The sequence below is a fragment of the Acanthisitta chloris genome, unplaced genomic scaffold (assembly GCF_000695815.1).
Source record: "Acanthisitta chloris isolate BGI_N310 unplaced genomic scaffold, ASM69581v1 scaffold36994, whole genome shotgun sequence".
Taxonomy (NCBI): Eukaryota; Metazoa; Chordata; class Aves; order Passeriformes; family Acanthisittidae; genus Acanthisitta; species Acanthisitta chloris.
The window spans coordinates 19,848-31,791 of record NW_008669367.1 but is presented as its reverse complement, the minus strand read 5'-3'; the positions used below and the strand labels follow the sequence as shown (position 1 = coordinate 31,791).

General features: G+C 38.5%; 1 protein-coding gene across 1 annotated transcript in view; it reads left to right on the top strand.

The window, feature by feature from the left end:
* Positions 1–528: 528 nt before the first annotated feature.
* VCL (vinculin) overlaps positions 529–11,944 on the top strand; it is a gene marked incomplete at its 3' end in the record, with an annotated part of 30,694 nt that continues 19,278 nt past the window's right edge. Inside the window, exons 1-3 of the mRNA XM_009073285.1 lie at positions 529–555; positions 4,535–4,626; positions 10,839–10,989. Coding sequence (XP_009071533.1) covers positions 529–555; positions 4,535–4,626; positions 10,839–10,989 — 270 coding nt within the window. The remainder of the gene's footprint in view (positions 556–4,534; positions 4,627–10,838; positions 10,990–11,944) is intronic.

Below are 11,944 nucleotides of genomic sequence, written 5' to 3'. Positions count from 1 at the left end.
AAAAATATGGGATTGTGTTTTGCCATGTTTACCACATGGATTATGGTAGCTAAAGGTCAGGATATGATGATAAATATTCATTCCAAGAGCTGTATCTCTAAAAGAGCTCAGTGAAATAGATTGAGATATCGACAACTGGATCTATTTGGTAGTGTAAATAAAGACAGAATGTGGGTTGCAGTCAAAATACTGTGACTGACAACAATAACTAAACAGCCAAGTCCTGTTTTGCTTCTCTTTTCTTGCTGCCAGAGCTCCTTCCCAAAAACTTTCCATGTAATCTGGCTTCAATGACTGGTTTCACAAAGGGAAAACTGAACAATTGTGAAGTAGTTACTGAACCCTTGCCACTTCTGAACCCACTGAGATAAACGGTCTCTGAAACAAGTGTGCAATGAAGGACCTGCTTCTAGGCCTTCAATGGACAAGCCTCGTGTGGAGGGCTGGGATTCACAACTGGATACCACTAACTTGAGTCATCATTTTCCTTGCATTGTTGTGTGGGAGTAAGATCCCTCAGTGTGCGACATGAATTCAAAATTCTTTCATGAAGAGGTAATGCTCTTGGCCCATGTTGTGTTTTTTTTCAGTCTGGAGTGAAATGTACTCATCTATACCAACAAGGAGCAGTCATAAATATGCTTCTAGCTGTACTTGATGTGTTGTTCATACTCTTGAAATCCAGACCAGTTTTGCTTTCTTCAAACACTGGGTGTGGGCAAAGGACTGTCAACTCCATTTTGAGATGGAGTCTAGACTTGACTATGCAGTGTAGAAACTGTTGTCACTGTCCAGTTTTAGCAAATACTTGAGTCTCTTTTTTCAGGACAGACATCTAAAGAAATTGTCAGAACTTGATGGAACTGCACTGGTGTGTAGCAAAGTTTTGATGAGCGACTTAATACCCCTATTGCGTCATGATCCTTCTTGGATGCTTGAAAAACATGGAAGAATGCATAAACCAACAACTCTATTTTAATGTGAGATGTCTTATGGTAAAGTTGCTTTTACAGTGTACAGACTACTGCACTTTGTGTAGTTCTTGGATTTGTCAAACTCATACTGTAGTTTATTTCTTGGGGGAAGCCTGGGGCTCTGCTAGTGTAATAGCCAGGGCTGTTGTGTGTTCATTGGATGATGAGGAGGACATACTTTTAGGCTCCTTGCTAAAATGACAGATGTTTTAAATTAGCTTCTGGAACATTGCAAGAACTAATTCTTCTAAGGTCATCTTCCCTTTTAACTGGGGAAATCATATAAGCTGTGAGGAATATTTCACTTCCAGCATTTGGCAAATTGTCAAAGTGATATTGTTAAGATAGGTATTCAGAAGAATCTTTGTTTGAAAATAAATAAAATGACCCTTAAACAATAAACTTTGGACTCTCATCTTAAATACCTGTGTGTTTTATTCTATATGATACATGCAGTTTGTACTTTCAAAGGTGTAGAAGTAAAACGAATTAGATTTGACTGGGTGCTTGTGGTGTCTTTGTTTAAACAAACTTATAGAGTTACAGGAGCTGAAACTATTTCCCCTTCTCACTGAGCAGCTGTTGTTTGCTATATCCAGCAGGCAAAGAAGGTAGAGAAAGGACCTTGTGGGGTACTCATATCTTGCCTTTCCTGCAATAGCAGCAGACATGACAAAAAGCTGCAAAACTGGTTCTAAGACAAAAACTCAGCCTGCTCAAAATTTTTCCTCTCACTTTTCCACGGAGACAATACTCCCTATTAGGAAGCTTAAACCATACTGATGTTCTACTATTCAGCAGTAAGTAAGAGTGCATGAGACCTACAAGCAAGATTGAAAGCCAGGAGCAGGGGGAAATCTCAATCTCTTCCTGCTGCTTTGGCTAAGCATTCTAAGAATTTATCAGTGGCCATATACGCCCTCTGACTTGTGTGTCCCATTTCCTTTAAATTTCTCTGCTTGTCTGCTTCTTGTTCCCTGTTTTTTGAGCAGGGAGCAAGCAGGAAAATAGCTCACTCTTTTTTCAACTGATTTGTCACTAATCTCCCAAAGTGTATGGAAATTAATGTGAGTGGGTAGAAGCTATAACTATGAAACTGTCTGGGTAAGTCTTCCATAAGCACTTCCCTTACTCTGTAAGGTAGTGTTGAAGTTATGGTCCCTTGGCTGTGTTAGCCAGGGCAGTTTCTCTGGAACCATGAGCAATGGCCATTTCAGCATTATGTTAAAGCAGCATCACAGAAACATTAAGGTTGGAAAACCTTCTGAGATCATTTAGTCCCAACCTATGACCTATCACCACCCTAAGTGCCATGTTCAGTCTTTCTTTAAATGCTTCCAGGGATGGTGACTCTACCAACACCCTGGGCTGTCCTTTCCAATGTCTAATCACCCTTTCTGTAAAGAAATGCTACCTAATGTCCAACCTAAACTTCCCCTGGTGCAGCTTATGACTATGCCCTCTTGTCCTGTTGTTGGCTACCTGGGAGAAGACACTGGCCCCCCACCTGGCTACAAAGAAATTTCAGGTAGTTGTAGACAGTGGTGAGGTTACTCCTGAGCCTCTTTTTCTCCAGGTTCAACAACCTCAACTCCCTCAGCTGCTCCTCATACCAGACCTTTCACCAGTGGTGTTGCCCTTCTCAGGACTTGCTCCTGCACCTCGATGTCCTTCTACTAGTGAGAGGCCCAAAAGTGGACACAGGACTTGAAGTTCTGAGTACAGAGGCACAATCACTTCCCTAGTCCTGATGGCCACACTATCACTTATACAGGCCAGGATGCCATTGGCCTTCTTAGCCAGCTGGGCACACTGCTGGCTCATGTTCAGCTGCTGTTGACCAGCATCCCCAGGTCCTTCTCTGCTGGGCAGCTTTCCAACTGCTATGGCTCCAGAAGCTTCTGTATCATGGGGTCTGTTGCTTCACAGTTAGTTATGGAAAGATTATTTTAGGAGGCAAGAATATCTTAAACACAAGTAAGAATCCTCTTAGTTTTTTTCTATGAGTCTGAAATAAGGAATGTGTAGATATGTACATCTGCAAGGAAAAAAGTAATCTTGATCTCCTTGGTATTGGATTGTGGAGAGGGTAGATTTGCAGATTGATATAGCTGCAGGAAAAATAAGTCTTGAAGACATGGTCCTTGGAAATCAATACTGCTCTTGGTTTTTACCTGGAGCTAGCTTTTTGTCTGAATGATGTGTAATCTAAAGTTAATGCAAATAATTCCATTTTCTGTGTCATCTTTATCATGCATGTGTGCATACAAACTTGTGGGAAGCATAAAGAATGTGTTTCATGAGTGCAATGGAAATGATTAGAACGAAGCAGGCTGCTGTCTGGTGGGTCGTGTAACCCTGTCCCAAGAAATGGGGCATGAGACGCATTTAGAATCATTAAGACATGAAGTTTAGGATCAAAGCAGCACTGCACTGCTATGCACTAGGAGGGAGCATGACTGTTGGTGAGCCTACAATGAACACAAGAGACAAGCCTGCTGTAAAATTCAAGACCTTTAACTTCCTTTTTGCTTTTTCTTTCATTGCTTCTAAGTATCTATGTGATCACTTGTGAGCGTAGTACTAATAGATAAAAAAATAAAATAGGCCAGGCTGCATCTGTTTAAAGTAAATAGAATACCAGGGCCAATGCACTTCTGGAAAGGACTAGACTAGGAAGACACAGTTTTTGGCAAGCAGCAAATATTTGCAAGGAAATGGTGCTTCTGGAAGGCTGTACAGCATTAGAATTGGCAAGTGCTGTGCATACTGACACACTACATCTTCTGTCAAAAACCAGTGAATCTTTAAACACCAGCTGATCAGGGATTTTCAGGGCTATCTTGTCTAGCTTGAGCAGGTCTGGCAGCTCTTAACACAAAATAGTGTCTGGGTTAAAGACCTTCTGCTTTGTGATGCCTCTCTGAATAGCTTATTCAGCTGGAAAATACAGCGAACAAAGGAGCTGGAAATATTTTGTCAAGTTGGTGATCTCACAGTTCAGAGAGTCAGCTACCAATTATAAAGACTTCTATTGTATAACACAAGAGCTAGTCTATAGAAAACTCCAGATCTTACTCTATCATTCTTTATTAGCTTCTGCATAATTATTTTTGCCTAAAGGATGGTGTGAATGTGGGCTGTATTCTCGGTAATTAACTACATTTTTCTAATAGACTAAGATGAATAGCAAAATGGGGGTAATTTTTTTTAACTTTGAACTTGATTTCTGACTTGTGGGGATTAGGAGGAAGGGAAGCCATCAAGAGTTTAGTGATTAAGTTTTTACAACTAAGTGCAGGAAAAAATAGCATTGTTTCTATGGAGAGCGGGAAGAGGGAAAATGTGTGTCTGTCCCCATTTAATTTAGCAGAGATGTTGGCAGGAAACAACTTACTATTTCTAACATTAGGCTAACCACAGTATATACTGGTCTCAACGTAGTCACAGCAACAAGAACCTAGCAAAGTAATTATTATTAGTGCAAAGCATTTTTTTTGTTGTTGCTATTTTGCTATTTGCTTTCATCTGGCCTTTACATTGAAATTTTGATTCTTAAGTATGACTTCTTTCTCCTGCAGGTTGGAAAAGAGACTGTGCAGACAACAGAAGACCAGATCTTGAAAAGGGATATGCCACCAGCGTTTATCAAGTAAACTCCTTTTATTGTAAATCTTGTATTGTAGGTACAGGAAACCTGTTCCAGTGACAGATCAGTGTTACTCATTTCTGCTATACAGATTAGAAAATACTCTTATATTTGAAAAGTTCTTAGGGGTCTTGAGGCTGACTGTTGTCAGGAATGGCCTTTTTGGCACTTGTCCTGTTACCTTCTGTATAGGCAGGCACATATATAAGGTATTTCTTCCTTTAAAAATAGTAATAATAGAAAAATAAATCAGAGTAACAGTGGTACCTACCTGTGTGCCATTGTAGGTTTACCTAACAGTGTCAGAGATAATGTGTTGTTCTCAATCTTTTCTATCTGGTTGATGGAGAAGTGTGAATTTGCCAGTATAGGCAGCTGATGCATGATATAACTGCTGGAAATCTAACATTTGAAGAGCAGTGACTTACTGCAGGCAGTCCGGTAGACTGTAAGTCTACTTACAGCAGGCACTGTTAATTCTATGACTAGGTGTCAAGGACTTTCTCCTTCTGTTGCCTTAAGTCTTAAAAATGAAACGTTGCATCTTGTTGTGGAATTGCCAAGCTGCTTATTGCCACCTGACAGACTTCTGCTGAAGAGACTTTGCCATACAAGCTACTGAAACTCTTTGTTAGTGTTGTCCAATGTATACAGAATGCCTGAATATTCTGCTGCATTTCCAACCACCAAACAGGCAGACAGTCATAACAAGAAAGCATCGAGGCAATGAAGAGAATAATAAAATGGAGAAGAGAGTTGATGTCTAAAGAGAAAATTTATGGTAGGCAGTGCAAAAGGATGTCGTTTGCTGTGTTGTAGGTTGAAAACGTGAATAATTCCAATGATGGCTAGGACAAGGTGGTATTAGCATGCGAGTTCAAGAATGACATAGCTGAATTATTAGTGAAGTAGTCTGGCACTTGATGTCACTGATACGTCAGTCAAAGTGCTGCCACTGCCTGGGAAATTTTCTAGGGGAATCTGGGGAACAGGAGGTCTATAGGTCTGACATGCCTTTGGAGCAAATGACTAGAAATTCTGTATTAGAGAAGAGAATTAATAGATGCCAAACATATATGACGTGCTTTGGGTGAATTGTCAGTGTTTCTGTGGAGGGAAATTCTGCCTTATAAATCTGTTGATATTCTTAGAAATATCACAAACAGGGAAAGGGTAATCCAGGTAATACAGTATACACTGATTTTTCAACTTTTTGGCAGAGTCTAGAGGCTTTTAAGAAAATGAAGCAGCCACAGGGTAGTAAGAAAAATTCTTGAATGAAAAAGAGAGAATTGAAAGTGGTTAACCCTGACAATGGCAGGAAGAAATCACTAAGGCTGTAGAGCTCTTTGTTGAGATTGTACTTTTCACCATGTTAACAAAATCAGGATGAGCCATGAGACAAAAGTATTTGCCTATGACCCAAAGTCTTACACAGGGTAGTGAGGTTAATGGACGACTGAGAAATTCCAGCAAGACCTTATTAATTTGAGTGACTTGATATTAAGTGTGAACTAAATTGTATTGAAAGATCTGAAGTGCTGCACACATGGGAGAGCAGCAGGTCTAGTGTCAGATAGGATGACTTGCTGAACTGACCATTACCAATAGTGACCAAGGTCTTGGAGCTGTGATGCATTGGTGAGAGCATCCATTATATGCTCATAATGTTCAAAAAGTAAATAAAACATTAGGCTTATGATCAAAGAACAAGAGACCAAAATGTCACTGTATATTTTTCTCCCACACCTTGAATACTGCATATGCTGGTTTCTCACAATTTGAGAAAGGCTGTAGTGGTGCTGGAAAAAGCTCTCAGAAGGGCTTGGAGAACAAAGGCATGGAATTACTACTGTGAAAGGCGAAGTAGGCTGGAAGTTTTCAGCCTGGGAAAAGTGACAGAGGGGATTGAGGCCCTCACAAAGATCTAAGGAAGTATGAGTTGCATGGAGAAGATGGAAATGTGCACTTTTTTCCTGTGCAAGAACTTGATGGGGGAATGGCTTTAAGCTAGTAGTTTATAAACCAACAGTAGGGAGAGATTTTTTTTTGTACAGCTAGTTGTGTACTGTTAAAATTCTTTGTATGGGTTTGGAGGTTAATAGATAGGTACTTAGAGAAATCCATTGTGGGTTATCAAATAGACAAACTGCAGGAAGTCCCAAGACCTGAAAAGCGTTGGAGGATGGGAGAGTGCCCAGAGGAAGTATGATAAATGCTTATCCTGTTCTTAACCTTTCTTAGGCATTTACTTGTAGCTACTTGTGGAGACAAGGATACTGAGCTAAATGGACCTTTGATACAATCTGCTACAGTATTTATCATGCTGTGTTCCTGGTGTGCGATCCTTATTGAGTGTAGAGGGGTTTGATTTTTTTCTTTAAGAGTTTTTAGAGGGGGTGTTTACATAACAAAATAAGATCAAAGCTTTTTTTCTTCTTTCTTGATAAATTGCGTACAAACATGTAATTTTCATTGTGCTCATTTTCTAGGATGTGTAGTTTTTAGTTAACTTCCAGCTTCTTGTTCACCTAGACAAGTAAGGGATTAAGGAAAAGATATTTTCTTAATTGCTATATTGTATTCAGCCTTTGATCAACACTTAGCAGATTGTGAAGACTTCAATAATTAAATTACTGTAGAAATGTGATACAGGCACTGCTGAATAGTACCACTTTATGCTTTCTGCAAGAACTTTTTCTGCAGTAATTCATGACTGCTCGAACTGCAATATAATGAAAACCAGGAAACAAAGCCATCTGTCATAGTAATGTAACCTACTTCACATAGTACTTACTATCCTAGATGCAGTAACAGGAGTTAGGAATGTTCTTTGAGAGAAAGAATAAATAAAGGCCTTTATGAATAATAGCCTATTTAATTTGTGGGTTATTTGTTAATCTGGAGTTTATATCAAAATGAACTAGTACATGTTAACAGTTCCTTCTTAACACTATGGGAGTGTATTGTCACTGATGTCTTTGTTGTGAGGACAAGTGATAGTCACAGGTGAACTGCCAAGGAAGTCTTACCTTTTTCTGCATTAAAGGACAGGATTTAGATGCAGAAAGTGAAACAGATAAGGGTTGTTTTTTTTGTTTTGTTCTCCTGAGAAGGAGGGGTTTTGTTTCCAAAGCGTTAGTTCAGGAGTTGGCATTCCTTTTTAAGGGAGTGCTCCAGCAGAACTTGTACTGGCACATGGATGATGGGTAAGAAGTACACGTGAGCTACCACCCTGTCCATATTTCCTCCACTCTAAAGGATCACCAGTCTTGAGGAAATCAGTCTTGAAGGATCAGGGAGAAGATTTGTTTATTCTTTTGAAAGGCCTGAGGTTGGTGTTGAGGGTTCATAATGAATACATATGATGGAAATCTGTAAGGCTTTTCAGTAGGAGTGTGTTTGTGCAGCAAAATAACTTGCTGACTGCCGAGGAGCTATCCTGCTTCCCTTTGCTTGCTACTGACACAAACCACATTGGAAGTGTTGACTTAGAGTTTAAAAATGCTGTGTTCTTTATCTTAATTGTCTTAATCACCAGGGAGTATGAGTAATGCATATAATTTACATCAGATGTTTTGCAATGTGGTCATATTACTTGTTATACTCATAAAGAAGGACAGAACAGGAATCTCTAGGCAAAGGATAGAGTAACACCTCTTTGTTTACACCAAGAATAGAAATTTGAGTTTTAACTTGCACACACAAACTCATTTAACCAGTCAAGCAGTAATGATATTCTATATTAACATTGTTTTGATAGACAAGTTGTTAACTAATAACAGTTACCATTAATGTCAAATATTTGCTTTTTAATTTATATTTCTAGAACTGCAAGTAATCTAAACTGTAGCGAGTAAAATGGAAAATGATCTCTGGCAAAAGCAGAGGTTAATCCTGAAAACCAAAATGGTAGTTTAGCATAAACTACATTTTTTTTCCTCACATTTCATAAGGAATATGCCTAACAGGGATGAAGCTGATTGACTACCAAAAGTAGTATGGCTAGATATATCATGACCATTCTTCTCCACAAAGAATCTGGCTGGTGTTAATGTACTTTTATTGTAGCCATGCCTCAAAATTATACTTATTTTTATCAAGCTGTGGGTTGTTGTGGGTTTTTTTTAGGTTGCAATATAATACAGAGATTAGAACTCTCACTGTAGTAATGAATTTCTATTCAAAACTGAATGTGCTTGATTCTTGTGATAGAATAAGTGGTTGCACAGAATATTTTTAGTGGTTTTTGTTTCTTTGTATTGTTTTGTTTTATTTGCTTTTAATGAAAGTAATGGAATACCTTTTTTCCCAAATTCTAGTCTTTTGTTTCCCAGTGTGTATGCTTTGCAGGAGTGGAGGGTGTCTGATTTCTCTGTACATGGTTCACACTCCTGAAGTATTTCAAAAGCATTGAGAAGTTTATACAAAATAGGCATTGTACTACTAAAATGCAAGTTTACCTTTCAACCCTAAAAGCTCTAAAGGAGAAATTAAAATCTTTAGAAACTTTTTTTTTTGTAGTTATGGTGACTTCTAATGTAAGACAGCTTTATGTTAATTCTTTTCTTTACAACTGAGAAAGCTAGCCTTGAGATAATTATTAGTATTAAACAGATGACCATGAAATTACCCTGTAGGAAATTATTTCTGAGCTTTATAGCTCCGAGCTGGATGAATAGGTGATCTGTTTAATCCCTTTCTTGGCAGAGTTGAGAAGAATAAATGTGAGAAGCAAGCACGGAAATTCAATTTGGTGAAGTCAGTTGACTTTGATAATACAACTAAGTGCATTGCATAGTAATGAGCAGAGCATTCCCATTTTCTGCCTTGAAGTCCTTCTGCATTTTTGTACTCAGTTTTGAGTTAGAGCTATCTGATATGCTGAGCAGATGTCTCACCAAAGAGCAGGTTATGATAATGTAGCTGGTCCAATTTGATCTACTCTAGGGAGCTATTAGCTGAAAACTTTACTTTCTGGAAAAAAGTATGTTTTCCTGTAATGAGTGTCTCATTTCTACTAGTTACATCTAGATGTAACCATTAAATTCTAATATTTGTGCTAGCAAAGAACATAGGGGAAAAATAGAATGACTGTAACTTTCCAAAAGTACTTCAAGTATGATAAAAGAGAGTATCCAAGTGGTCAGTAGAAAATGGGCTATGTGACAAGCATGAAAAAGTGGTGGTAACATTGCTGTAATAAAAGGGTTTGATGTTTGTTGGAACCTCACGTAACTTGAGTGAGCACATGGCACTCACATGCCCAGAGCTTGTGTTACACTACACTTAGAGGAAATGGGAGAGAATGGAGGAAAGTTACAGTCAGTGTAGTCAGTAACTACAGTCAGGAGTAGCATAGCTAACATGAAAGTGAAGTCTGAATTTTGTATTTTGCTAAAATGTCATGAAGTAACTGCAACAAGAGAACAAAACCAAAATGTTTTCAGTCTTCTAGTTTTTGATATTTTAAAATTGTGTTAGATGGCTTGATGGGAACCAATTTCAGAGAACATTTTCTTATTTTAGTACCTTCTGTGTTACTGTAGTTACGTACTGTAATATCTTGCAAAACCTCCTTCCTTTTTTTAAGTCTGGATTTGCAGGGTGCATTTGAAGATTGTACTTTATGACTAAATTTTGTGGTTATTTAAAATGCTATTTCTGTCCTGAGTGTTACATTCTGAAGAGCTGGCCTACAGCTTCAACACGCAGGGCACAATGTCTTGGTGTTCTTAATACTATGTTGTTTTGTCTTAATGTGTAGCTATCATTTAATACTTATTAACAACGATTGCTGCTTGAGTGCCAATGCATTTAGAAGGTTGATAAAAGTTAGCAATTACTTTGATCATGAAGTCTTATAGAATAATTACTTTGTTCCCTGCCCTTGTCATAAGAATGTGAAGTATTTTGCCATGTTGGGAACTCTTCTTAATGCCACTGTATTGACTGCTGTACAAGGGGCACTTCAGACATTCTCTACATGAGAAGATTGTGGCTTCTGACAAACGGTGTTGTATGGTTGCTGGTTACTTTCTTGCTAAAGTAAAGGCAATAAATACTCTTGCTTTTTAAACTGTAAAGGCTTAGAATGGTCAGTTTGCTTGCAGTGTTTCAGGTAGTAACATTAAAAATAAATCCAACGTTTTCTCAAGTCTGTTGTCATATAGACAGAAACTAATCAGCACGTTTTGTCTGATGGTTTTCCACAGAGTGGAGAATGCCTGCACCAAACTTGTTCGGGCAGCCCAGATGCTGCAGGCAGATCCATACTCAGTACCAGCTCGTGACTACCTAATTGATGGATCAAGAGGTATCCTCTCTGGAACATCAGACTTGCTTCTGACATTCGATGAAGCAGAGGTAGGAATCCCAACATGACTGGTATAGGTGTCTGCACAATAGCAATATTAATTAACACCCTCCAACTGAATTAGCTGATCTAAGCTATTCGGTAGATTAATGTGTTTTTGATAATTTAGCTTGATTGGAAGCATATTTTGCATTCTTTTCTGTCAGAAGGAGCTTAGACTTGTTGCTCTGTTTTGTTAAAAGTGTCTTTGCATGACATAATGTTTAGGCGTTGCCTGTGATTATTGCTCCAAAAGGTCAGATCCCATCAACTGTCTTGTATCTTCCTGGCACTTTTCTGTATTCCCTTCACCATACCCATTACTGGTCCTTGTATTTTCTGTATCCCTTCAGTGAATAGCCCTAGGCCACTTCCTGACTCATTAGCTGTGGCAATTTAATTGGCCTTGGGGCGGAGGAGGTAATACAAATTTGGACTGTCTGACTGGTCAGGCAGAAGATGTGTTCTGATACATCTAAGAGTTGCTACATTTTGGCTGCTGCACAAGGCAAAAAGTGGCTCAGAAATGCTGTTTGTCCATCCTCAAATGGACATAATTGCAAGGAAACTTAAACAAGTGTCTTATGCTAGAAAATGTTTCTTTGTTACAAATCTTGGTTTTGATGCCCTTTCTGGGGTTGTGGAGACTTGCCCTTTTCTAAATAGGAAATATCATGCTGCAGTGGAGAAATGAATGAAGCTCATACTGTTAGAAATGCTGATGTTAATCCTAATTTTGAAACAATCTGTTAACCTATGGAATTGTGTTACTATTGCTGCTGTTCCAAGGAGTCTAACATGGCATCCTTTTCTCATTTAATCAGCTCATGATACTGTTAGCATGTTCCTCTGAAATGAGAATGCTATGGGAGTTCTCTATGGCAGTTGTGATTCTCATTATTTTAAGTGGTTTTTAATAGAAGTGTTGCAGGACAGAATTTCAAGGAAGTTAATAGTTTTTAATCT